Source organism: Pipra filicauda, unplaced genomic scaffold (genome assembly GCF_003945595.2).
Source record: "Pipra filicauda isolate LSUMZ 115617 unplaced genomic scaffold, ASM394559v2 scaffold11_size5308982_pilon, whole genome shotgun sequence".
Lineage (NCBI taxonomy): Eukaryota > Metazoa > Chordata > Aves > Passeriformes > Pipridae > Pipra > Pipra filicauda.
Window position 1 is genome coordinate 4,747,825 of NW_024103652.1, and position 27,984 is coordinate 4,775,808.

The 27,984-nt window shown below is 49.4% G+C and overlaps 1 protein-coding gene across 1 annotated transcript; it reads right to left on the reverse strand.

Annotated features, from left to right (window-relative positions):
* On the reverse strand, nucleotides 1-27,677 carry B4GALT1 (beta-1,4-galactosyltransferase 1). Its single transcript, XM_027748093.2, has 6 exons — nucleotides 27,352-27,677; nucleotides 14,362-14,597; nucleotides 7,054-7,241; nucleotides 5,522-5,644; nucleotides 3,964-4,068; nucleotides 1-3,407 (listed from the first exon to the last, which is right to left on the reverse strand). The coding sequence occupies exons 1-6, from the start codon at nucleotides 27,623-27,625 to the stop codon at nucleotides 3,272-3,274; spliced, it is 1,062 nt and encodes a 353-aa protein (XP_027603894.1). The 5' UTR covers nucleotides 27,626-27,677; the 3' UTR covers nucleotides 1-3,271.
* Nucleotides 27,678-27,984: the final 307 nt, after the last annotated feature.

Consider the following 27,984-nt stretch of genomic DNA (forward strand, 5'->3'; position numbering starts at 1 on the left):
TCATTACTGAAAATACTTTATTTGACATCAATAGTAAAGCAGGAACATTGGATTACACAGCCCTTGATACATAAAATGATAAAAATACAAAAGCAAAACATGTACAGGAAACCCATAATCAGTCCAGTACACAGCAACATCCTGGGGAAAGCTGCGTATCAGGACCCTACCTCACACTAACAAGCAGACAGTCATCCCAAAGAAACCAAGCATTAGGATTTCCTTTGCAGCTATTTTTTCTGGGTTTCAACCCTTAGTTACACTCAGTATCACTTTGAGTGGTTTTACCAGTACGGGAGAGGAAAAAACACCACCCATCACAGGACATGGCCAGAACTGACTCCCGTGCAGCCTGAAGGTTCGTAGACAAGGCCCCAGAAAATCCCGGAGAGAGAAATTTCATGGCCAGGTAGAGACAGAGCACTTAATGAGTTTGACTGATACAGTTTACACAGAGACAATGAGATCTGGAAATCACAGTCAGCACAGAAGGGCAAAATAAGCAACAGAAGTGGCTTTGGTTCTTACATGGCTTGTGGCTTAAGTAGAAGAGAAACTATGCAGCAGCTTCTTGCACTGCTAGTATCTCTCTGCTGAGAATGCTTTTCAGGTTTCCTGATTTCCCAGTTTCCATTTCTATCCTCTTTCAAGGCACATGCTGTAGAAACCTTAGATCTCAACAGCCAGAAACGGGTGCTCGGACCACCTCCTGATATTGAATGATTTCAGCACACAGCCGAATAACGAGTTGTTACACTAACTTTTTCTAATCTTCAAAGAATCCCACTGCAAGGAGCGCCCCCAGGGCCTCCCCCCCACACACCTTGCGCCAAAATCAACCACTCAATTACAACAGGTATCCCCTTTGCAGAGGCTGGTAGGAGACAGACACCGCTACCGCTGAAGGTCCCAGCTCTGCGAGTTACAAAAGGCTCAGCACAAAATGGCAGTGCTCTCCACAAAGGCCTGCCGTTTTCAAGTGGAGTCTTGATGAGTTTTGGTGCTGATGTGCTTCCCGTGGGAGTGGGTCCCTGCTTCTAAGGCACCTTTGAAAAAACAAAAACAGTCTTCTCCTGTGTCTCATTACTGGTGTAGACCACACTGTTTTATGGGTAGACATTTGACCTGACTTCTCTGAAACACATCTTCTTGTACTCCCTTGTATCTGCAAGAGCTGGAGCTTAAGCTGCCAAAAAGGAGTATTTTATTTTATTCATTTTTATTTTTTTTTTTAATGCAATGATAAGCACAACAGAGAAGCTCTTAACCACAAGCCTCCTTCCTTGCACTTTGCTCCTGCTCCGTGTAAGCCCATCTTCGCTCACCTCCCAGCATGACTGGAGCAGCAAGTCTAGCCAGAAAGAGCTTTGAAGCAAAGGGAGTGAAGACTTTTTCAAAGTGAGACTGAAAAGGCAGTTTCTATGCATCCTTTGAGCCACTGCTGGCCTAAAAATAAATGCACTGTCCCCCGGCCCCTGCAGGATCCCACCCCTGCAGTGCAAGGGTTCAGCAAAACCTTCAGGTCTCAAAAAAAATGCAATAAAAAACCAAAACCAAATCGAAACAAAACAAAACAAAGCAAACCCCCCAAACAAAACAACAAAAAAAAAATAAACAACCCCCCCCCACCAAAAAACTAAAGGCAGTGCTGAAGATGATCCCCAATACAACAAGTGTCCCTGATTTTCACAGCCTTCAGCACAGGCCAAGGAAGTGCAAATTGCTGTGGTCAGAGCTGGTGGCAAAGCACTCACCAGAAGGAATTCAGTTCTCGGTTATGGCTAAGAGCTTTAAATCATTTAAACGAGCTCCATGGGTGTCAGCGCTTCAGGCTTTCATATGGTCACGGGAAGGAGAAGCAGGGTCTGTACAGGTGGTGCCCTGGTGCACTGACAGAAAACAGTACTGCAGAACGTGCATGGCCCTCAAAGCCTGAGACAATCGGAAAGGAGGTTCCAGATGGAGTACACGCACTGCAAACAGGCTTTAGGCGAAGGAAAATCATTTGGATGTCAGCCCTGCTGTGAGTATCTCAGCACTGCAGGAGATTTCATGGACAAATATGCAGAGCAAATATGATACGTGGCTTATATAGAATGACGCACATAAAAAGCCTACTAGTCTAAAGATAGAGGAGGCCTTGAATCATATCCCATTATATGCTGCACCCTACTTTAATCTGGTATTAAATATACTGCTTATGATACACAAATTACTTTTAAAAGTTATTAAGATGTTACGACAACAACAAAAGTAATAAAAGATTTCAAGTTTTATGCACAATCTTGCAAGAGAGAATTTTGGTTTTATGAAGCTTCAGACAATGTTTAAATAGTGTGGTAACTTCCTACCACTGTTAACAAGTGTCGGCAAATTCTAAGGCCATAATTTAATCATGCAATTAAATTAATCTTTATTTCAGGGGAAAAAACCCAACACTACAAATCCACCCCTCTCAACCCCCCGAAAACCCCCAAGTGTTGTTGTGAGGAAGCAAATAGGCTCTATCATATCCAGAAGTAACATTATCTGAAGCCAGCAGTTTTTGCAGATGCTGCCCGTGTAGCTCCCAACCTAGGCAGAGAGCTCACTGACAAATTCCGGCAAACTCTGTCTCGACTCACTCAAAGCCTCCTTTGAGACGAAGAGAAATAATAACATTCATTGAATCCAGACTTGATTGTTCAACACCTGCTCTGCACACAGAGAAGATGTTTGTTTTGGTCACTATGAGAAAAAAATGTGTGATGTTGTCTCCTTTAAAAAAAAAATTAAAATCTAATGCAAAGCGTAAACTTGCACAGTTTTAGCAGCATTTTACAGTCCTTCATAAAGTAAAACCAGGAATGATTTAAAAAGAATGTTCGCACGCACCTCATGTAAAATACCAAATCTCATGGGCAGTAATTGCTGATACATCAGTCATAATCAGTAAAATTTGGGTCCAGAAATTAACTCAACCCATGGGGAGTACTGCAGCAAATAGATCAGATTCAACATTTTCTGGTAAATATTTACAACTCCTATATACAACTTCTGGACTTACAAAACAATGGAGAGCTAGAAAGTTGTGTAAAGTCAAGTTTAGAATTTAAAAACATTAACAAAAAAAAAAAAAAAGCACTTGTCCAACCAATTTGGAGACACTTTGGCATGCCAAAAGAGGCCTTTTTTTGGTTCACTGCAGTTGTTATAAAATCAGCAGATATAATGCATCAGTGAGGCCAGATGTCCTGGGCAATATAGGCAAGTCTCTGTTGTATCTCAGATGTTAGCTATTTGGCGAGCCAATATCCACTGTGATCTTTGTATACAGAGGGTACTTGTCAGTTCTTAACACCTTGTAGGATAGTGTATTTAAGCCGTCAGAGTTCATTGTCTCCCTCGTGTGAGCAATTCGGTCAAACCTGCAGGAGGGGGAGGGCGGAAACAACAAAGAAAGGAAAAAATGTTTAAACAATCTGAATTTTGCACGCCCCTCAGGCAGCATCTCCGGTGTTTCAAGAACAACCTGAGTATCAGTCCCATAAACTCCCAGATTTGGCCAGACTGAGCAGTGGGCCAAGGCATCCCTACGGGGTCAAATTTTAGATAGGAAAAAGCAGCTAAGCTTATAAATCACCCAAATCCTTCTCCAGCTTTGCACTGGAGCACAGGTTTATATCCCAAAGACATGCTGGAAACAATTGCTCAGAGCTTAATTTGCTGTGTTTAAGAAATAAAAAAAAGGGGAAGAGACCTTCGTGTCATAGTGCAATGTTGGGGAATAGCTCTGTAATCAGGTAATAACCTGGTAAGGGGAAGGGGGCAGCTTGGAGCGCAGGGAGCTCAGTCAGGGAGGAGGAGATGGCTGCAGCCTTTCTGCAGTTGAGCTTTTTGCACGGCAAAGAAAAAGCCGAGCAGTCGGAGCAGCAAGGGCAGGAGGCACCCCTCAAACCTGCTGTGGGATAGGGTGAGACACACCTCTCAGGGTTGGGTTCATTCTTCCTGTCCCGGGTATGCCGAATCATTCTGCACTTCCCAATGACGGCATCTGGACGGGATATCCCCATGCCTTTAAACACCAGCCTGTAAAAGAAGCAAGAACATTAAACACTGAAACGGATGTGGGATGCTCTGCCACACCTTCCACAAATGACCACTGGTTTTGCCTACTTTTTTTTTTTTGAGGGCGTTGCTAGTGCATTTCCAGGCTTGCCAACACTGAAAGGGGGGGAAAAGCCAGTCCTTTTCCATACAAGCACATTAGTGTGGGGAGAAGAGACGTCCCCCTGTCAACACCAACGTAAATTCACTGCACCTTCACCTCCATCTCCTGCAACCAACACCCAACACCCACATTAACCTCGCTCCAGAGGCTGTAGACTCCACTTTGAATGGGAGGCATCTAGTTTTTAACCCTTCTGGGTAGGATGTGAAAGCTGCAGGGCTGGGAGAACCTAAAGTGAATAGTGGTGAAGCAGCATAAAGGACTCACATGGTGAGAGTCACAGTAGTCTTAGCTGGGTCCCACTGAGTGAGGGGCAGCCCCTCTTTGTTTGCATGTTCTCTGCAAGGCACCTGCAGTTATTTCACAGATACTGATGCTGGAGAAGTACTTGATTTTCTCTTCTTTGCCTCTCCCTTTTCACTTCTATATAGCATCTTTTGCTCCTCAAAACCTGAGTGCCCTAAAAAGAGAGGACTACTACCTTGCTCTGAATGTTCTGGAAGGCTGTCCCTCTCTTGGTTTCTTAAACCATTTTTAGGAAGACCCTTCCTGAAGCCCAGAAGAGCTCAAAAAGCCCAGAGAAATGACCATGCAGAGTGGTTTTGAAACTGAGAAACAGGGCTTTCAAATTCAAGGTCCCAGTGATGCTTTCTCTCAGTGATTGGCCTGGGGATGTGAAGCTGTAAGGTAGCACAACCCCAAGTCCACCCTTTGCCCTGGTCTTCAGGCAGGGATGGTCCCAGCCTGCCCTGTGCAAACACCTTCCTCCTCTCCTGCAGTTCTAAGCCTTGCTCAGCTTCCTTCCAGGCAAGAACCAGTGGCTCACAGCATTATTTAGAGCTGCTTACAGCCTGACAAATGAAGCTCTCCTGGGAACCATGGGATCTGCTACAAGGCTGCAGACCCAGGCAAGCACTGAGCTGCATTGGGCAAGGTGGATAAATGTCTCATCCACCCTCCTGCTGCATGTCCTGAATCTCCATCCTTCAGCCAGTGCTGGGAGACTCAGAAGCACAGTGCTCCAACCCATGCACTTGTGAGGCCACACAGCGAATGAGCAATGAGGGAGGAGGAGGCACGAGTATGATTTTTCAAACCAGACCCACTCCCCACCACACCTTGGAAGCTGTGAAATGGGGTGCCAGCACTCAGCAGGAACACGTTTTTGCTGAGCCAGCAGCTTGCCCACACACCACCTTTATCTCCTGCCTGGAGACACCCTATGCCCCCATACCCGAGTGAGAGCAGCAGGTCTGTGCTCATCCCCACCCTGGATGCACCCCAGGGTGCCAAGGAGGAAAATTTATTTACCTGTTATAAATGTCATCATCTTCGCCACCCCAGCCCCAGTAATTGTTTGGGAACCCATTGATCTTTGTGAACTGCTCTTTGCTCAAGGCAGACACACCTCCAAAATACTGATTGTAAGGCAACCTGGAAGCAGAGAGAAGAGAACATTAGAGGAGGAGAGGTGCTATTCAAGGGGCAGCCTGCCTGCCTGCCTGAATAGGGTTTGCTGCTGCCCTTTAACCCAGCCCACACAGAGCCAGCACCCACTGCAAGGCACCTTCCCGCAACAGGAAACAGCATGTGTGGACTCGGCTGGTGTAGAGGGAACTGGTGGGCTCAAATACATTGGGGAAGTATTTTACAACTGGCAATGGATGCATCCTTTCACTAGGCAGTACACTGTCCTCAAATGACAGGCTGGTGAGATGCACATCACATCACCAAAGGTGACATGCATGCCGCAGGAGCGGCAAGAGCTCAGACAGACACTGGGTGTGCCACAGAGCCGTCTCTTCCTGCAGCTCTACCACTGCCTCCACACTCCTCAGTGTCATAAAAGGAGGCCTGCAGCGCAAAACCGAGCTGGCAGTGTGACCTTACATACACAAAGCCAACCAGCTCCTGCTCAAAAGAGAGGACAATTCACCAGGGGTTTGGGGACAGATGAATTTCAGACCCACAGCGCAAGGAGCGGGTCCACACAGGACCTAGCGCAGACTCGTCTCTGCTTCAACAAGCAGAAGAATACCCTGGGGCATGCATTTCTTCTTTAAACTTCACCTAGCTGCAAGAAAAACCTGTAGCTGTTGTGGTGCCAGTGGCAGTCCTGCTCTGAGCAGTGCTTGGCTCTGGAGTGGAGACGTGCAGGGATCCTGCTACACCACCACTGCTATAGCTTTAGCACTACCAGCCACCCATTTTCACTTTACAGATTCACTATACAGGTGAGCTTTTAAACTCCCGCTTGGGGATTTGGGACAGGAAAAAAGAAGCCAGAAAGGAAAAGCAAGACACATTTCTGTTCACAACACCTTGCTGAACACAAACATATGTTGAAGGAAATTTCATTTTGTGCTGCTCTCAGATACCAGGGCAGGTCTCTCAGTGGTACAAAACTGAACAGCCAAAAAAATTTCATTTTGGTCTTAAAATAATGCCTGATGTAGTATTTTTAAAGCTGCACATAATTCTCACTATGTGAGAGTGTCTCACTTTTCAGACTGAGTGGAAACAGTAGCTGTCTTCCAGCTTCCAGCCTGAAACACAAGAAGGGATATGTGGGCATCTGTGAAACGAAGGGCGCTTGGTTTTTCCTCGCCCTACATTTCACTTTCCAGAAGCTGTGAATTTTAATAAACTGCTTGGCTGCATTTCTCCGCCCTCCTCCCCTCCAGCCATCCCACTCCCTGCAGGCACACGCATGCCCAGACAGGCTTTTGTGAGAGGCGTTTTCCCATGCTTCCACTGGTAGGTGGGGATGGGTAACACCGTGCCTGGCCTGCTAGACGAACGGTGGTATTAGGAAAAAGATGCCCCTCCAAAAGGTGTCTCACCGAAATCCAAATTTATCCATGGATACAGAGAGGTGCCGCGGCTGGCTGTAACATTTGTAGGTGTTCCTGTCATCCATTGGGATGAGGTCTACGTCACTAAACACAAAGCAATCATAGTCATACTCTTTCAAAGCCTCTGCGAATCCTATATTCAGCAGTTTAGCACGGTTAAATTCTTCCTCTCCATCCTAATTTAAAAACAAAGAAAAACAGTTAAGTGCCTTAAATTTGACAGTTGACATCAGCAGTTTCTTACCTGTTCCGAGATGCCCGTGTTGCCGCACTGGGTTGGCACACCTGTGATGGACTGAGCTTGAGCCCGAGCACTACCCTTGCAGCACCCATGGGATGTTTGCAGCAAGACCTCCCACCCACTGAGGATGCTGCCTGTGGGGTGGTGACATCTGGGGCAGCTGCAAACCATGGGGGCAGACAAAATGGCTGAGGAAAAGCTGGACCTGGCTCAGCGCCCAACTCTTGGTGGGAGCTTCCACGAGGGCAGGTTTGATACCGAGAGGTCTCCATGTCCCCTTCCACACATAGGCATTTTGGGATCGAATTCTGTGGTAAAGGGGAAGCAGCTGGGGCTTTCTGGAGCAGCACAGGAAAGCAAAGAGAGATGAGCTCCTCTAGAATGAGGATCTCTTGCCACAGAAAGAAACCTTGGTGGTGCTTTGGCTTACAGCCAGAACAAAGGACCATGGACCAAAACTTTCTGTGGCCAGGATTTGAGCACCTTCTTCCTACGCTCTGCCACAACACAGCTGTGGGACTGTGGCACGGCCTCTGCTGAGCAACATGTGTGAGCACAAGCCAGACCTGATTTGCAAAGCACAAGACGGCACCAGGAGTTAAGGTCTGCTTCTCTGCTGCTCGCTCCTGATCCTTTGCCAAGCTCTAGGCAGATATGCACACATAGGAGCAGAATGCTCCCTGGTAACCTCAGAAGCTGTTTCAGCACATGGCTGTAGCACAGCCTCAGTTACGGGGTGATAGGTCAGTGTGAGCTGCTTCCTGAAAGGGCTATGGCTCATGCGCTGGATGATGCCGCTGCTGCAGTGGCACATCCCCTTCTTTGGTGCTCCTCCGCCACCATCCATCTGTTTTGGGGGCCCTGATGAGAAAACAAAATCAGGAAGGCTGTCATCATGATGGGAAGTACCTGAAAAGAACTGACACTGCAGCAGGGCACATTTATCCCAGAGGAGTCACAGCGAAAGAAGGGACCTGCAGAGAACAGGGCAGGAGAGTCTCCACTTTCCTCCCTGAGCAACTGAGGAGAACCTGTTTGGCCTTTTTCAGGCAGAAACATTTAAAAACATGGCTTTGAGCACAAGTAGAGGCTTGCAAATTGCTTGAGTACTTTTGAAATACTACAAGATCATACGCACAAACAGAAGAATATTGGTTTGAGAGTAAGGATTTTCAGTCCAAGACCCCACTTTGCAACAGCAGCTTCAAACCCAAACCCTGTGCAGGGGAACAGAGCAGGTGGAAGGAAACTCACAGGCCATCCCCGAAGGAGGATGAAGTTTTTTGCCAGCCTGGAAACCAAGACTACCAAATCCTTTCTACCTTTGCTCCTCCACGCCCTCTGAGCAGTGTTCAGCCAAAGGACTCCCCGACTGTGCAAGCTGCCCCTCCACCCTGCACTACCCACGCCCGACAGGGGATGAAAATCAAGGATGGATTGTGCCCAAGGAGCAGCAGCTTAAAACATCACACCTCCTGAACAGCTTTCCCTGGTTAATAAACAGCAAGTTTGGGAACTGTTTAATCCAGACTGGTTAATGGATCTGCTGCTGGAGAGCCAATGCAAGTTCTTGAAACAGCCCCAAGTATCTTTCAAATGAAAGTTTTTAACATGCAAGTGTCAAACCACAGTTTTCAAAAGCATTCATCATCTGCCTCGGGCATAAATGACTTCACGGGGAGGAGTGAGCTTTCATGGAGGAGGATCTGAGCAAATTCTCAGCATCCTTACCAGAAACAAAAGGGTTCACACCGTAAATAAGGTGGTGGGAGGATGATTACCATTGTGCATAAAGTAAGAGCAGTGAAAACTCGACTACAGAAAATGAAGGCAAGTGGAACAAAGAGCCATGGGAGAGGAGCAGCTAAGGCTGTGAGATCAGAGGGTTTTCTTCACCTAGCAAAAGGGCTGCCCAGCCCCAGCTCCTCAGTGCTCCTCAGGTTCCACAGCACCAAACCCAAACCTGGCTCTATAGTCCCAAGGGGGACTCTTCCTGGTGCTGGTGCAAAGTGCAGTGTTCTTATACCTCAAAACAGCTGCTGAGTCCAGTCTAGGAGAGTGTCCTCATTTCACACCCTTTGGCTGCTCTTTTTCTAATGAAATTCCATGCAAAGGGCACTTCACACCAATTTTGTTACCAGCAGAGGCTCAGCTGTAATTAACTCATACCTTCAAGTAGCCTCTAACTCTTCTGGGTGACATATGGGGATTAACATGCTACAAGGAGCTGCATTTCTAAACTTCTCCCTGAAAAGCCTCAAAGCACAGCACAGTGACCACACCAAGAACATGTGGGACCCCTGCACATGGAGGGGACTAGACACAGGGCACTGCCACTCTCTTCCCAAATGGCCACACAGCTTCATAATCCAGGATCCAAAGGGGCAAAGCAAAGACTTGGGGCAAGGGAATAAAAACCAATATAAGAAAACAAAAACCCTTCTCTATGCCATTTTTCTGTAACTTTACATCGAGCAGGTAGCTCATGTAGCAAACTTTGCAAGACTGTTATCAAATGCAATTGCTTTAAATGCAGAAGGCTGGTTTTCTGTCCCATCAGGCACGTGGGGCTTTACAGCACCTATCGAGAGGTTTTGCTTTTTGCAGAAAGCTCTATTTCTTTACCTAGGGCAATGTGGAAGCACTGGCGTGCTCGCAGTATCTGAGATTCAAATCTCTCAAAACTCAGAAGCATGGTGCAGACTTCCATCTTTGACTGATCCCCCACAGTTCAGGAAAAAAAGCCCAACAATCCAGAGCTGAGAAAACTTTGTGCCACTGTCCCTTCCAGGTCAGCACAGGGCACCCTCGAAAAAGCAGATAAAGCAGAACTGAAGAAACCTCCAGCCCTCAGCTCTGTTTGGCAGCTCCTCATCCCATGGAAGCTGTTTTTTGACACAAAGAAATGGATTACTTTGGACTTGCTTTGACAGAGGAGCATTATCCTGAAGAGCAAGGCAGCACACAGGGGGCTGCTGCTTTGACAGTGCAGTCAAGCTCCACGCCTTCCTATGTTTTCAACCACTAAAAATGTAGTCCCAGCACGTTTTTGCTATTTTCTTTTTCCTGACAATTTTTTCCCAATATTCTCTTGTCCTGAAACTTAACCCATGTCTAAGTTTAGTGCTGGTGCCCAGCACCTGTTTCTGGCTCCCGAATTTACTCTCTATATCAATCCACTACACCCAAGTCCATTCCCATTCCCTGATCCATAAGAGACTGGCTGAAGGGAAACAAACTGCTGCCTCAGTCCTGCAAGGTCTGATGCCGACTCCTTCTTGCACCCAAAGATGAATGATCAGCCTGAGCAAAAGAACATCCAGGGCGTTTTTACTTCCCATCCCTTACATTTGCTGAAAATCTTAGGCAGACCTACCAAATGATGGTACTAATTTTTTTGGGCCCAACAGAAAAAAATAATGGTTTTGGAACCATTACTCAAGCTAAAGGGGTTGCAAACCAGCAAGAAGCCATCTGTCCTGACTTTGTTCTACCTCCCACTTCCATGCAGGAAGCAGCTTTGTCCTGCAGACAGCACAGAGAATCTGTGGCTGCATCTCTCTCACTTGGATCTTACGCTCATCAGGTCTCAAGGAGGTAATGGTGAGGATACATGTTCCTGGCCAGCTAGAAGAGCCATCACCTCTAATGAGAGCTTGCTAGCTAAGTCAGGGATACACTAAGACAACCCGAACCACACACGCCATGTCCATGTGAAAGTCCTCACTCCGGTGACTTAAGCAGGCAGAAACGGATTTCCAGGGTCATACAGGGCATCAGGAGAGATACTTTGGTGTTTCTCTGTCAAAGGGTGTTTTGATGCCTCAGCACAATTACACTGGGCAATGTGAGAGAGCAGCTACAGTGGAAACTTGCCTCCCTCACCACTGCAAGTGTAAACTGGAGCCAAGCTCAATTCCCTCCTTTTCCCACATACCCAGGGGGTCCTGATACCCCCTGCAAAATGACATGAATAAGAGTGATGCCCAACCACTCCACATTCACACACACCCCCCCCCCCTCTCTGGAAACTGCTACCCAGACATTGCAGGTAGCACCAGGGGCCAGTGGAAAATGGTTGAGCAACTGCCTGGTTTTCAGGGAATTTGTCAAGTCTCCCCTTTCCCAAACTTCAGTCTGGCTCCACAGGCATTTGCGTGGGCTGAAGTGCAGTGAGAAAACTCATTTCTAGACCTGCGTGCCCATGTGGCAAGAGCTGGAGGTGCCAGAGAGCACACTGCTAATGGCAGGACTGAGAGAGACACTGCAAATTCGCTGCTGACTTCTCATTTGCTCAGGTCAAGCTTGCACAGCATCAAATGGGCACTACACAAAGTGTGCCCAGCCATGTGCCCTCATCTCAGATTTATCTGAAAAATCCTACAACTGCTACTCCATACACTGGGTTTGGGTTTTTCTGGGGGTGGAGTGTGCAGGGTGAAACGTAACATGTGTTTTTTTCCACTGGCTCCTGTTACATGGCAGACATTTTACAAGCATCATCCCCCTGACTTCAGCCAAGTCCTACCCTGAGGCATTCAGGCACGCAAGAACAGCACGGTGGAGACACAATGGACTCGTGACAGAAACACATTGCGCTGAAAGGAAGAAGTTTGACATTACCAGTGCAGCAGTAGCAGGGCTCAGCGCTCCTCTTTCTTTCTATGAGATGCGGAGCACAGAAGAGCATGTAGGCAGCGTGTAAGAACCAGATCACACAGTAATTCTCCTTGCTTCAGTGATTGCTTTGATATAGACAGGATTAACAAGTAAAGGTAATATTTCCCCACTAGAAGGAAAAATAAAATAAAAAAGAAAAAAAGGAGGGCAGATGCAAAGGGAAGGACAGACAAGAAAAAGAGAAAAGCAATTGTCAAGACAGCAGAGAAATAAGACTGTTTTCCTACTGTACTTCTGGCAGAATTAACACATTTTCTGCAACTCTCTCTATTCAGTGTTCCCACTCACCCTTGAGAGAGGCATCCGGTGGGTTTACTACCACTGACCACTCCACCTCTTCCAGACACAGCTTATTAGAGGCATGCAGAAGGAAGATGTTTATTTTACAAATCAAGTAGTCTTACTTGCTAACCTACATCTGCTGGATGTGTCCAGGGCATATATACCCTGTGTACCGCATTCCACTCCTGCTCAAACTGTGCACAAGGGATGCACCTGAAAAAAACATTTGCTTCAGAAACTTCTGTGACGGTTAACTTTAAAGCACACAGCTCTAGTGCTGGAGAACAGGACCAGAGAAGAGGAGTAGCCAGCAACACAGGGCAATGCAAGCCAGCATGCACCATCGCAGCAGCAGCAGGAACTCCAACCGGGCTTCAGACACTGCCTGCCTTTACCCTTGAACACCACCGACGGCAGAATACCAGCCCCAGCTGCACTGCCAGCTCTTTGCAGTGGAGACACTGGCTTTTCCACAAGTGATGCCCCAGATCATGGGTGGGCAGCTCTCCCCGGTCCTCCGCAGAGTTGGCGGGCAAGCTGGGAAGGCAGCAGACCCCACTGCAGGACCACTGCCGGATGCCACATCGCACCCTCCCTTCCGAGCCACGCTCAGGAAAGCGAGGCATGCTGCCCTGCTACCCTCACCCACCTACACCCCAGGGACCAGCAGGGTCCGTGGCTCAAGCAGCCTTGTGGCACCAGTAACTTGCACAGGCAAATGCTGCGCGTGCAAGGAAATGCAGCCTGAAGGATGAAGGGCTGGGGCTGGCCCTGCACTGCTGGACCGCAGCAGCACCAGCTGCTCTTTGCATTACAGAGGAAGGGTCTCCTTACAGGGCTTAATTTTAGGGCACCGTGTGCCAGTCCACATGCTGCAGAAATGCCTTGTGTCCTCAGTAATGTGGCTGCCAGGCCACAAGCACAGCCAGACGCAGACACCAGAGCATCTTGGCTGCTATGCTTGGGAATAACTGCTAATTCCTCACAAATCACCTCTGTCAGATCTCTGGCACCCTGAAAATGAGCAAAGTAAGAGAAACTGTAGTAATGAAGTATTGGTTTTCTCTCTAGGAATAGTTCTCCCCTTACTTTCAATTCTGTGAGGAAATTCATCGCTTGGGCGACCGCTTTAAATATGCATGGTGTTTGATATGCCCAAACACATCAGCTGATCCAAGCACAAGTTTAAGAAGTTAACATTTAAGGGAGCATGCTATATCATCTCGGTTTTTACTGAGACGAGAAAGCAGGATATAAATAAATATCCAAGAGAGAAACTGCACTGTGGGATTGCCCAGCCAGTGGTCTCTGCTGGGGCTCTCACAACTGCACCTGCCCTTTCACACTGCAGCCCATACAAATGTCTGCACATTTTAAAACTTTCGAAGTGCAAACACTACCCAGTTATTTAAACACCATTATGGTATAAATTAAGACAGCTTGTCTTGAGTGAAATGTGCCTTTTTATGCCTGGTTTTTTTTTAAAAGAGAGATCTAAGGCCACCAGATATCAAGAAAAAACAAACAAACAAAGAAACCCAACAACCTTCCCATGACTGCTTGTTTCTTTTCTGTTCTATTCACCTGAAGACAACCACTTACCTGCTCCACTGCTTTCTCCATCCTGACACTCTGTGCACTAACATTAACAGAAGATGCTCAAGAAAGTAAGTGAAATCCTACAACTTCACGGCACATCAAATACCAGAATAGGCTTTAATAATACTGTGTCACCTTAAAGATCTCTGCATGCAATTCCTGCAGCAGCTGGGAAAAAGGAACATTTGGAAAGAGGTATTAAATTGGGTTGTGCTATTAGGAATTTTTTTCCTACTCACCAAGTGGTTTCTTTAAGCAGAAGCTCTCTAGGGTGAATTGTGCCTGAGCAGAAGAGGGTATCTCAGTTTTTCCATCAAAATTGTTGAAGCAAAATTTTTCATTTTTAATTTCTTTTTTTTTTTTTTTTAAGCAACCTTATCCCTGCCTGCCAGCCTACTGCTGCTCAAAGTAAAGCAACCGTTCCTCTGTTTGAAGGGGCACAGGCAGTGTCATGACAGCTGTATAAGGGCTTGTCTCTTTAGCATCTTTCTTACCTGGTTGATAACATATACTCCATAATCAAGTTGCTGCCTTTGGAGAATTGGGTGCAAGTAATAGAGCCAGTACTTCAGGTGCTCCTCTCGGTTCCTGAACGGTATGATTATTGCTACTTTCTGAAGTGCTATACAGTCCTTCGGAGCAAAACGACCTCCTGCTTTGATCTCTGGATTTATTCTTGCCACTTCTTCCAGGTTTACAGGCTGGGAAAACTCCACACGCAGCGCGCCAACTGGAAGAAAGGCATAGCACAAAGCAAGTTAACACACACAATCTATTCCTCTGAGCATGTATCCTTTACACACATTTGGTTTTTGGTTTGGTCTTGTTTTTAAGAAACAGACCTTTTGATCCCAACTCAATCCCAGCAGTGCACAGAGGTGTTGAAGCTTGGACCATCCTTACCCAAAGCAACCTCACACCATCATTCAGAGCAAACACTGTGGCCTCCTGGTATCAGAACCCAACCAAGTCAATGACGTTAAACTGAGTCTTGAAAATCCTACAGTCTGTATGGCAAACCAACAGCTGTGCTCCCACTGGCACATGCACCATAAAACCAGCCTGAAGCAGTTCCCTCTGCACTCTCACCCATCTCATGCAGCCCAAGAACTTCAAAAATAGTACTGCTTTCCTACTGAAATAATTACTTATGGCTAGCCACATGCAAAGTGAATGAAATCCCCTTTTCTTGTGTTTTGTTTTTTTTTCTTAGAGGTATTTTCAGTGTTCTGTAGACATGCCCCATATTTCTTAGGAATGCTAAAAAAAGCCTCTTCCAGATTTGCATGCAGGTTGGCAACTCCTGCAGATGGTTTCAACAGTGGTCAGTTTTGAAACTGCCAAAACAATCTGTGCCAAAACCAGTGGGTAAAACTGAGAAGCCCCTGTGGCACCACAGAGAGAACTCACTCAGAGAGATGCCCTCTCTGAACATCAAGGACAGTCCTTCTGCAATATTTGCTTCCAGCTGCTCCAGCCCTGATGGAGCAAAAGCCTAACAAGTGTGGCAGCTCCTGCAGAAGGAAGGGCCTCTCTTGCTGCCACGTCCTGCTCCCAGGAACAGCCAGCTAATACAGTGGGCTCTGCACACATACTCATCTACTGCTAAAACCTCTGCAGTGGGTGGGGATGCTGAGGCCCCTGTGCACAAGGCAGAAAGTCTCCACCATAAATACCAGGCTGGGGATCACTCCTTAAAGGTTTGGCTGCTGTGCCCTCCCCCTTTCCTCCATTTTGGTGTGCACAGACACAGAGGCATGTGTGCTCTAGAGCTACTGCCTCCTGCTTGCATTTGCTACAGAGACCCCCAGTCCCCCAAAAGGCAGGCAATGTGTGCACACACCAGCGGGGGCTACAGAGCACTTGAGGAGCCCCTCAGGAAGGGGCACAAGTGATTTTTAGAGCTCAGAAAGGCCAGGGCTGTCACAATCAACCTTGTGCATCCCGTAACACGTGACTACTAAAAAAAGCAGAAATAAGGCTCCAGACTCGCGGCTCATTCCCTGGTTATTTAGAAAAAGCTACTTTAGTTCAGTTGTGCTGCTCCACAAACCTGTGCTTGCTGAGGCTGGAGAAGGCAAGGAGGAGACTAGCCAAGCAGGCAGAGGTACCCAGTGTACCCCCGGAGGCAGCAGGGAAGCTCTGCTGCCTGATTCACTGCCTGCACAGCAGCAGGAAGCGGCATCATGGACAGGATGCAAAAGGATCTCCTGACCTCTGCATTTTGCACTGGTTAAATGGGCATGTTTCCCTTTCTCAGAGGAGGAGAAGGAAGCAATTTCTCAGACTCCAGGCACTGGGATCAGTCTGCCCATGCTCTCAGCACTCTGGCGGTTCCCAGCTGCACCCCCAACATGCCTGCCCGGTTCTGCACCCTCTCTGCCCCACAGCACAAGATGGATTCCTGCCCTGCAGCTGCAGGGCCAGGTCTGAAGACTCTCTGGTCTAAATGTGGCGTGCAGGGAGAGCTCAGAGGGCGCTCTGCAGCGGCGGAAGAGGCAAGAATTGGAGGAACTGAGGCAGGAAGGAACATGCAGTTGTGTGACCTGGACCGGGGCTCAGTGATGACAGGATCAGGGGCCAGGCACAGCCATCCTTCTGCCTGTGGGACGGCTGGGGCAGACACCATATCAACAAGGCCAGTGGGGGCGGGAGGGGAAGACAGTGCATCATTTCCTCTGAATTTGGGTACTGCTTCCGCACAATGGTGGCGAGCACTTTCCCAGAACAACCTCTGGCCTCAACCCACTGTCATGCCTGCTTCCCCCACCCATCCCTCTGCCCATCAGCATTACCTCCATTAGGAGACTGGCACTCAGACTTAGGATGATGCTACACTTCTATGCACTTAAACAGCAATTGAATTCAAGGGCACTGAACTGGGCATGGTTCACCTAACCGGTCATGGCCAGCAAACGGGATTACTCCGGGCATTTGTGTCCAGGGTGTTATTTTCCTGCCTCACTCACATCTGGCTGCCAGCAGCAGGACCAATCTGGTGGGATGCTGCAGGAAGCAGCTGGGCAGAAGTGACATGACCCCTCGTGGGGCCCTGCCAGCCTGGCCCACTCCCGGGCACTGGGTGGCTGCCATCCCACCAAGCAGCCCCTTCCTGCCAAGACAGGCTGCGCTCTCTGCTCCCAGTTACCACGCTCTGCTCTTAGTTGCTGCTCCTGAGAAACAACTGCAAGCCCCATCAGCCCAGAGGATGCTTTCTGGTTTAATGAACAAAGGTTCTTTTAATGTCTCGCACTCACTCATTTTAAGGTGGAAGGAAATGAAAGTTTGCCATTTAGGTGAATTTACTCCTGCTGGTGACTTGTAAGCTCCAACTGGGCAAGGACAGCCACAAGCACTTGGACACTGCAAACAGGGCATTTTGCAGATCAGCATCCAGCAACCCCCCAAGGCCAAATGTGGACCATTCATCCTGCCAGCACTTGCTCTTGTTTGCCTTCAGGAGACTGGAGCATTGGCAAGGAAGAGATGGGAGAAGAAAACATAGTCATGGTAAAAAAAAGCTGCAGAAGACAGAGATTTAACAGTTTCATAGTCTTGAAGGGCACTGGTGAGAAATTATCTGTCCTGCTCCAACCTCCTGCTTAATAAATCAGTTTTAAAGGCAGCACAGCTTCTTGCAAATACTGTCCTGAGGGATGCAGCCAACATGCAGGTCAGTGAGAAGTTCCCAGGCACTGGTGCCATCCATGTGCAGCAAGGCAGTCGCTTCTGGGGCAGGCTGGACACAAATCACTCGGTTAATACATTCACTGAATACAAAAACAGAAAAAAGCTGAACAGGCTGTTTTGAAACACAGAATGACTAAAACAAACAAGACTTCCTAAAGCCATGTGGCTGACACAAAGCAGCAGCAACATACCACCCCCACTGCAAATCGACACTTTCAGCTCACTTCCCAAGCAGGACAAAGCTAAAGCCAAATCCACAAGCACAGGCTTTCCAACTGTGAACAGTGTCATGGTTCCAGTTGCTAATTTTAAATCCTTTTCACTGAAATTTGACTACCTGGATAGCAAGCAGCCATAGGGCTGTTGTCTCCCAGGGATGCTGACTCAGGACATGATCCGTGATGCTAAGAAAGCGTGCAAAGTCTCCTGCAAGTGCTGTCCCATCAGTCAAAACTGTATCTCTGTCTATGTTTACTAGGTAAACTTTCCAGCCCAATTCACTCCATTGGAATCTTTTCTGCTTTTTTTCCAAGCTAACTGCCTGACATACAAGTCACTGTATATTGAGCCCCTCCTAAAAACAGACAGGCACAACAGAGCTGTGTGGACTTGCAACTCTGGTCACCCCTACACCCTGGCACCTGTAGGCAGATGCCTTTAGTGTTCCGCATCACAAAGCTCCAACAGAGCAGCTTCATGAGCCGCCACTGTGTATTTTCAGCAAAAGAAAACCTTGAAAACATAAATTAAGCAACTGCCGGAAGCTTGCAAAAGACACAAAAGCACAGCATCACATCCAAACATTTCAGAGATTGTAAAAGAGGCTTTAGCTGGCAGTGGCAGGGTAAGACAGACACACATACCTAAAAAGAGCCAGCCCACTCCTGCCCTTGCCTCTGACACTCAGAAGAGTTTCTGCTCACAGGGAAGGTGCACAGGAAAAGCGCTGCACAGGCAGATGCCAGGGGCCATCATGCTGCTCACAAACAGGAAGCAGCTTCTCACACAAAGCAAAAGTGAGGCTTGCAAAAAGCCAGAGGCAGCACAGCACTCGAGCCTCAGAAGCCTGGCCCACAGCCCCAGTGATTTGCTTGTCCCCACTTCCCCAACAGCCATGCCTGGCCACAACACCCAAACCTCTTGCCATCTGAGGCTGCCAGCACACCTCCTCCCCTAGTGCTCATCCTGATGACTCAAATGGGAGGACCCCCCAAAAATAAGCCCAGGATCTGCTCAGCTTGATGCTATAGTAGATGCAGAGAAGGCTCCAGCCTCCCCAGACCACAGGAAGCGGTCTAGGGGGATTATAGGGAGTATTTTCTCAGTACTAGAAGTGTTGGGAAAACTCAGGCAGCGATGCCGTGCAGGGCCAGAATTGTACTCTTGCCTCCCTATGGGGGCTGCAAACGAGATGGTACCACACTCCATCCAAGGGGATACAACAGGGGGCTGCTGCCACAAAGTGCAGCCTCAGGGGGTCTCGGGTAGGACAGAGCTGGGGAAACCTCTTCTTCAGGAAGGCAGTGCGGCTGCAGCAGAAGGACATACAAGGGAGGGAAGCTGGGCTAATGGACGGGCTTGGAGAGGTGATCCAGCAGTCTGAATCATCCTCCTAAGCACTTCAGTGGGAAAACCAGGAAAATTCACCTTCATGCTTTAAGCCAGGTGTCAATCTCAGATACTTAATTTAGTGACAATGAAAGCAAAAATCATGTAGCATCAGCTGGAAAAAGTCTCTCCCCAAACAGAGCAGAAAAGAACGTTTCCATCGCCCTGGCTGAGAGCTGGGCACTGCTCTCCATCCACTGAGCCATCCACTGAGCCACGTGCACACCCACACTGCCATGCTTAGACAATCCTCATAAGAAAGGAAAGCTGGAAAAGAGAAGCGGAACTCACAACAGGGGGGGAAAAACCAAACAACCCTCTCTTTGCAGGGGCCCAACAGAAAAGGGAAGGAAAGGCCCATCGGCTGCACCAAGCCAGCCCTGGCTGGGAAAAAAACAGCATCAGCTCCACCCCAGAAAATGTGGGGGCAAGTTCCCCCACTCCAGGCTGTGAGGCAGGGCTGGAGAAACCTCCAGCCCCCAGACCCACGTGGCAGCTCCAGGGCAGGCAGCTGCATCCCACAGCTCGGCAAAGCACTAATTTCTTCTTAAAATCATCAAAATAATTTCCCATCAGCTAAACTTCAGAGCTGTATCAGCACCTACTGAGGTGTACCTATAGGTACACCTATATAGAGGTGCATCAGCTCCTATTCAGATGGCACCAGCCAGGCCTGAATTACAGGTCAGCCCCATGGTGGGTGGGATGAGTGGAAGGGACAGCCTGCATGTCCCTTGCCCATCTGAGTCTCACGAGCAGCCCCCTGTCCTGGCATGGAAATGGACATGAGGACATTGGACACTGGCCAGTGGGTTGCAAACTGGCTGGCAGCTGCTGCCCCTTGCTGCCTGCAGCTCGTGCTCACCTATGAGCATTTAAAGAAAAAAACTCCTTGGGTCTTTCTCGAAATACCCCAGTGAGGAAAGAAATGCCCTCCCAAAGACTGACATACATTTTAGTTGGCTGATCTACACTTGTAAAGTAAAGTTGCATCCTGCTACAGATGTCAGATATGCCAATGCAAGGCTTCAACCTGCTACACAGGCATATGTCCAGGCAGGCTTATGCAGCCTCTGGCATCAGCAACTCTGGAACCAAAGGGAAACAGGCTGAAAAAAATGAGGATGCATCACATGCACTGGCAACATTGGGTCTGCATGAGAGCAGGTCTGTGTGATTAACTCAGCGACTACAGCCAGAGAAAAACGATTTCTTAATCCAATCCCCAACACTGCCTATTCTAACAGTGTCTCACACTGGCACATGGTGTCTCTAAAAAAAAATAAAAAAGATTGTTGATGAAAGATACTTCTGGGAGAGAAGCAAAGTCCTCCTCAGCGGCTCAAACCCAGTGCACGCTCAGTGAGGCGGCTTTGAACTGTCTCCCTTTGAGCCGGGCAATCTGCATGCGATTAGCCCTTCCCGCTGCCGCCGCAGAATTAAATTCCAGGCTCTCAAACAGCAAACTACAAACAAACAGAGAGGCAAGGATCAGAGAACGGCTGAGCTGCCACCCGCCAGAAACCCCCCACCGTGCTGCGGGACGGGATGTGTGGACGGGAGCTCTCCCGGGCTCAGTGGCATCCCAGGTACATGGCTTTGCCAGGGGCAGCCCCAAATCAAAAGGCAGACGCCGCAACCCTCCTCCCCTGCCCCATCCCATCCTGCCGGTGGCATTTGCACCTGGATTCCCCGGGGGCCGGGGCTCCCCAGGTGGTGTAGGGGAGCACCGGGCGCCAGGTGGGGCAGAGGTGTGTTTGTCTGGCCGAAACTCTGCCACGCCCTGCGAACCCCAAAAGCACGGGGTGCCGCCAGCATTGGGGAGCACAGGAGGTGAGGAGAGGAGCAGGGCATTACATGCCTGGGGAAATGGCTGGTGCCCCATGCGCTGCCCTAGAGCGCAGAGGTTTGTGGAAACCCATCCCGTAAAGCCTTTACAGGGCTCCTTCCAGATTCAGCAAGACAGTTCTGCAGGTGAGTGCCCTCAAAGCAAGTCCAGTTGACACCCCAGCCTGAGGAGGTGACAACAGCAGCCCACTTTCAGACAAAACATCTGCAGAGGCTTGGGGACTGCCCCGAGCTCCTGCAGCTCAGCTGCAGCGGGGAGGCAGCTGGAAAGGCTGTTTGCTATGCCCCAGTGGGCAGCCAAGGCCACTGCTCAGTGGATTAGCACCTGCAGTGTGAATCCACACCTGGCTCACCAAGCACCTCTCCTCGCAGGCAGGGGCTCTGGGCACTGGTTAGCACAAAAGAAAGCACTACCCGAGTGGGGACAGGCCAAGCAGCAAGACCTTCTCCAGCCCAGAGAAACAGGGGAGAGCTGGACACTAACACTGTTCCATCCATGTCCCAGAAAACCCCAGATCTTTGGCCCCACCACTGCAGCACTGCTGTGGACTGGCTTGCTTTGTCCCCAAAACCTCTGCAACCAAACCCCCTTCTGGACTGCAGAGGAGGGTGTGCAAGAGTGAGGGGAGCGGTGTCTGGCTGGGGAGTAGGGTCCACTGGTGAGGAAAGGTGGTGAGCAGTGGAGTCCAGCAGCCCAGCGCCTCTGGCTTGTTTGGGAGGCCACCAGACCTAGAGCACCTCCCTGCTGAGGACTTGCACCCCAGCCCCCCCCCCTTTGGGGTCAGGATGGCCCTCAAGACAGCAACAAGTCCCCTTTCTGCTGAGTGAAGTCAGACTAAGGAGCTCCACACCAGCAGAGGAAAGTTGAGAGCTTAACTGAATTCTGCATCAAACTGCAGTTTTGGAAGCTGCAAGTATCTGTCTTTTTCCAAACACAAACTTGGCCAAATTTCCAAAGAAACTTCTTCAGATCAACGCTGGCAGGGAAACAAGCACGTTATAAAACACTAGATGCACGAGACAGAAAACTTTCCTTTTCTCTGTGTGTTGTGCCGTGTGCCTGAAACAACTGCTCTCCAGCATGGCAAGGTACCTTTCCAAATTACTTTGCAAGCCGAATTAACAGTCCTCGACCTCCACCACTTTGACCGGGTAGGGATGCTAGGGATGTTCTCACCACAGGCTCCCTGCCCACCAAGAAAGCCTGTGCTTCAGAGGTACGATGTGCTCCCAACCACACAGCTACGGAGCTGTCGGTGGTGTTGCCAGGATTGCGCATCTGCTCCCTGCCAAACATCTTAAACCTATTCTTTGGAGAAGTTTAACACAGTTTCTCAACTCCTCTTTTGAAGCCAAAGAAGCCTAACTTTGAGCTTGTTAGCTCCCCCTCCCCCAGCCCTCTCCATGCTCTCCTCTGAGTTTCTGTTTTACATTTTCAAATAAAGGCAGAGAAGGGACACAGCACAACCCCAGCTTGCAGCCATGAGCGAAGTAATGCCTGTAGCACTGGGGTTTGGGGGCAGGCAGGAAGGAGCAGAGAGACTGGCTGTATTGAAAAGGTTCAAAAAAAAAAAAAAGAGCAAAGTAAATAATAGTAAGTTCAAACTAGAGACGAGGGAGATGCTGAATGTAAAGCAAATGCTTTCTCCACAGTGTGGTATTGCAAGTGACCCCACAGGTTTAGAGGCCCCCAGTTTCTGGGATAGAAACACCCCACAGGGAGACAAGAGCCCAGGACTGCAGGTGGGAAATGTGACAGGATGACCAGACCCCAAGAGTGCCAAACCTACCAAATCCCTCCAGCGCTGTCACCATCAGAAGTCCTCTTAAAAAATCATGGGTTTAGCATCTCTTAGGTTTGCACCCTCTTGCCCAAATTTTGCCCTGCTAGGATTCTGCCAGTGCTAAAACGCCCTCTACCTCTGCCCACACAATGTCCATATATACAAGGGCCTCGAACTAGATTATTTGTGAATTCACTGACTTCTCAGGCAGCACACAACCTCTAAAAACTTCTGTAATACGGAAAACAAGCATCACCACTGATTTGACAAGCTACCTACATCTCCTCAGAACAAACCTCAAAACATCAGAAGATCCTCATCACTTATCTTCAGCACCTACAGTTTAGAACGACTGCTTGTACTGACAACACAACTGACAACACAGACATCAAAAGCACTGCATGAAAGAAAAAGCCCGTGCCATAGGTGCTCCCCTCCATAACTGACTGATGGCTGCTCACTCATAAGCTGGTCAAAGGAGCTTTTTTCTCTAGGTTCTTGATTTTTTAAACATGCCTTGCAACAGTGGGAAGCATGAGTTTCTATCCAGAGCTCTGGCATCTCAAAGAAACTGTTTTCTTGCATGCCCAAGATCCCTGAGCAAAAGGACTTGAGGGTGCTGTTTGACCAGAAGCTGGACATGAGCTGGTAATGTGCACTTGGCTGCATCAAAAGCACATCAAAAGTGGCCAGCAGGGCAAGGGTGGTGACTCTGCCACTCTACTCTGCTCTGGTGAGACACCCCCAAAACACTGCATCCATCTCTGGAGTCCCCAACATACAAAGGACACAGGCCTGTTGAAGCAACTCCAGAGGAAGGCCACCAAGATGACCTGAGGGCTGGAGCACCTCTCCTGTGAGGGCAGGCTGAGAGTTGGGGCTCTTCAGCCTGGAGAGGAGAAGACTCCAGGGACACTAGGAAGGACTTCCAGTAGCTAAAGGGGGCCCAAAGAAAGATGGAGATGGGACTTCTGACAAAGGCATGTAGTGATAGGACAAGGGGCAATGGCTTTAAAATGAAGGAGGGCAGGTTTAGATCAGATATTAGGAAAAAATCCTTTACTGTGAGAGTGGTGAGGCACTGGAACAGGTTGCCCTGAGAAGCTGTGGATGCCTCATCCCTGGCAGTGTTCAAGGCCAGCTTGAATGGGCTCTGAGCAACCTGGTCTAGTTGAAGGTGTGCCTGCCTAGGTCAGGGGGTTGGAACTAGCGATCTTTAAGGTTCCTTCCAACCCAATCCATTCTGTGTTTCCATGATGTCCCAGAAAACAGCCATTTTTAAACATCAGTGAAAACAAGTACATCTCTAGTGGTTTGTGCTTTGGACAATTCACGGGTTCATACACTAACTTATATTTTTGTTTTGTCAATATCCTTTAATTGTTGGTGTTCAGGGTTATCAGTCTTCTGAGCTTAAATCTGGGGATGAAAAGCCATTAAGACAGACCTGACTGCAGTGGTTAGCACACTTGGGTCACCTGTCCCACGAGGTGCTCATGGCAAAGAGGGTAAGAGCACACCTCTTAGGTTTGCCATCCCAGGCACACCTGGTATCTAAATGGGGGTCAAAAATGGCTAAGAAGACAGGTGTACTCTAAAATAACCTCCCCAAACATATGTGCTCAACTGGGCAGGACTGGCAAATGATGTCCCTGAAATACAGATAAGCCTGTCCATGAAATTCTGCTTTGCTGACTTCTGGCTGCCTTGAGATGAGATCTTTTGAAAAGGGTTCTTACAATCAAAGAATCTGACCCCTTGTGCACCCCCTGCTTAAACCAGCGGGCACGCAACGACCCCATCACCAAAACACAAAACCTGCGTAGAAATGATAGAAGAAAAGCATTTGATTGTTTTGAAAGCACTTCATCCAACACACATACTAATTCTGTAAAGCAACATTTTACTAAAAAAAAAAAAATAACCCAAACCGACACCACAATACTGCTCCTAAAGAATGTAACAATTTGGGGAATGGAAAACCTGCAAGAAGTAGCTGGATTTATTTGCTTTTGGGTTTCTCAGAGAAGCCAGAATTTCTTGGGCTCTGCTTCTTGATACCCCTTTTAAGATACTCCTTGGCATGCAGCTCTAAACTGGAGCATAAATCCAAAATGCTTATCTTACCTTGTATTAGAGAATTTCATAACAGTTAAGGATTTTTAATTCAAAGTTGAATTGTAGTAATTCCCCAGCCCCGATTTATTCTTTTGAATTATAAATAATGGCAAGTGAACCATAAAAGCACATTTTAAATTTGGCAGCTTCTTGTAAGAGATTAAACCTCATTCAGCTAATGCATTTGCTGCAGAGCCAGACAGCAGGGATTGTAAACCGCTCTGTCTAAAGACTACTAGGAAGAAAAGTCTGGGCCTCTGAAACAAGTACCTGGCTATTTTACCACTCAAAAAGTCTGAGCAGCTCAGTCACACATATCCTGTGTGAGTCATCACATACTTCCCAACGACGAGGAGGGCGGAGGGGCGGGAAGGGGAGGGGCAGGCAGGAAATTAAAAAAAATAAGATGATGTACGATTCAACAAATTTAGGTTTACGCTGAGGAAGGGCAGTTGGAGCTACCTGTTCCCAACAGAGCACTTCTCCATGGCTTTGGGAAGGTAGGAATCACAGGAAGGTCCTTGCTGGTTCCTGTTTTTTATGTTCGTACTGATAAGGAGTTTTGTGCACAAAAAGAAGAGATCTTTTGAATTGTGGGTGGGTGAATTAAGTGCCAGAAATGCCCACAAAGTGTACACCTCTCTGTTCCTCACAGTGGCCTTAGAGATCCATGAGATGTTGATGGAGACTCGGCTCTGAACAACATGTGAGGCATGCATGACAGGACTGTTTTACAAAGGCTTTTTGCTACCAAAACCTGAAAAGAGCAGGATGAAAAAGAACAGTTTCTCACCTACATGCTGGGTACAAATCTTGACACTGTGATGGTACCAGGCTGCATGTGACTGCACCATCCCACAAGTACTGAAGGTAACACAGCTAGTTTGCCTACTGCCTTGTAAAGAGCTACTTTCTGTATGGCCCTGTAGCTCTCTGACTATCTGTAACCATTTCCAGTTGCCTGTGGCCTTTGGCAGATCCCGCAAGATCCATTGAAGATGTCACAAAGACGATTTAAAATACTTTAATTGATCCTTCAGCGACTAACTCCAATAATGCTTTGAATCTTGAGGTCACTAAGAGCGTTTCTGCAAACCCCAGGCATTTCCAAAGCACATGACTCACTCCTGACAGGATCAGAGTAAGTGGAGACCATTTAAAGGAAAGCCATATTCATAAAGGGTTTCCACATCCACTCTGTGAGGACAGGCTTGCATAGCCACTTTCAACCTAAAGTGATCTTGGGGAAAAAAGTGAAAGATATTAATCGAAAACAACGATAAAAAAACACAGCACAGTTTCTGTTAGTGACCTCAAAACCGCCCTCCTAAAATACCAAGTCATTTGTAATTCAGATGCATTGATCCATAAACAGGTGACCAGCAAGCACCGAGAGAAATGATGAATTTTGTGTGAGTTTCGTAAACTGAAAACCACAGGAAGTTTCTCAGAAGTCCTCCCCATCCTGATCTCCAGTAATAAAGGTGCCTATGCTAACATGGCACACTTGATGGATAAGAGAGATGATCCCCAGGCTCCAGGGCCCAAAGAGGTTGTGGCCAGGTCACTGTCGACTGGAATGCCAGCAGGTCATGGTAACAAACTCCATCTTACACCACAGGAACGTCTGTTCAAGGAGGAACAGTTACAAGCAGCAAAGTTGGGTGAAAGAACCTTATAAAAGAACGCAAAAATCTGAAATTCATCTCGCCCCCACCTCTACCTTGTCACAAAGCTAGCGTATCAAAACAGCTCCAGGTCATCACGTAGTAAAAGTGAGACCACCAGCAGGCTGCAAACCCATCAACATCCTACCAGCATGCCAGCACCTAAGCGGTCCCGAGAAAGGCCTGGGGGAAGCACAGCCCCAGTGCAGATAAAACACACGCCAGGCTGCCACGTATCAGGATACTGCATCACAGGACCAAATACACGGGAAGCGCCACTGGGATGCGTAACAACTGTATTCATGACCCTGCCTCAGAGCCCATTTTAAACCCGTGCCGCTCATCCAACAGGTCCGCGCGCGCTAAAGGCTAAAAAAGCCCGCACAGCGCAAAGAGCCCCTCTGAACCTTCCTATGGGATTGCGCAAGAGCAGGGTAGAGTTCCCAGAGGACATTACCCAACCCTGCGGACAACGAAAAAGAAACCTCGCCGGGCTGGGAGGCAGCGCTCCCCGAGAGCGCCGGGGCTGCGCCCGCCGCTGCCGTCCCTGCGGCAGCATCCGCGCCGCGCTGCCCCGCGCACGGGCTCCCCCAGGATTCTCCCACAATCCCCCTCCGCCGGCGGCACGCGTGGCCATCCACGCCGCTGTCACACCGCGCCGGCCCCTGGGGACAGGCGGGGACACCGGGACCTGGCGGCGGCCGCCCGCGCCCCCTCCCCCGCGGCCCCCCTGCCCGCCCCCCCGAAACCCCGCCGGGACGGCACTCACCGAGCAGCGGGGAGGGCTCGGGGCAGGGGCCGGGCGGCGGCGGGGGCTCGGCGGGCGGGGGCCGGGCCCGGGCGGGCGGCGGCGGGCGGGAGAGCGGCAGCGAGAGGTTGGCGGGCGGGGGGCGGCGCGGCGGCGGCTCGGGGCTGCCCGGCGGCCCCAGGGCGCTGCCCGCCAGGTAGTAGAGCAGCGTGGCCGAGAGGTGCAGGGCGCAGAAAGCGACAAGGAGGCGGCAGGCCCGCTGCAGCGAGGTGCCGGGCAGCGACGGCTCCTTCATGCCGCTGCGCTGGCGGGGAGCGCCGCCCGCCCCGCGCCGCGCCGCCGACAGGGACGGGGACGGGGCGGGGGCGGCGGCGGCTCCGCCCGCCGGGGGCGGTCCGGCACCCCGCACCCCGCCCGCCGCAGCCGGGAACACCCGCGGGACACCCGGCAGCACCCGGCCCCGACACCGCCTGCCCTTGCCCCCGCACCCCGCCCCGGCATCCGCCTCCCGGCTCCGGCATCCCGCCCCGGCCTCCCGCCCGTCTCCCCCGCGCCCCGGAGCGGACGGTCCCGCCGCTCTGCCGGCCTTTGTGAGCGCACCCGGCTTTGGCTGGCTCTCCAGCACGGTGCCTGGTGACACCGTGTTGGAACGGC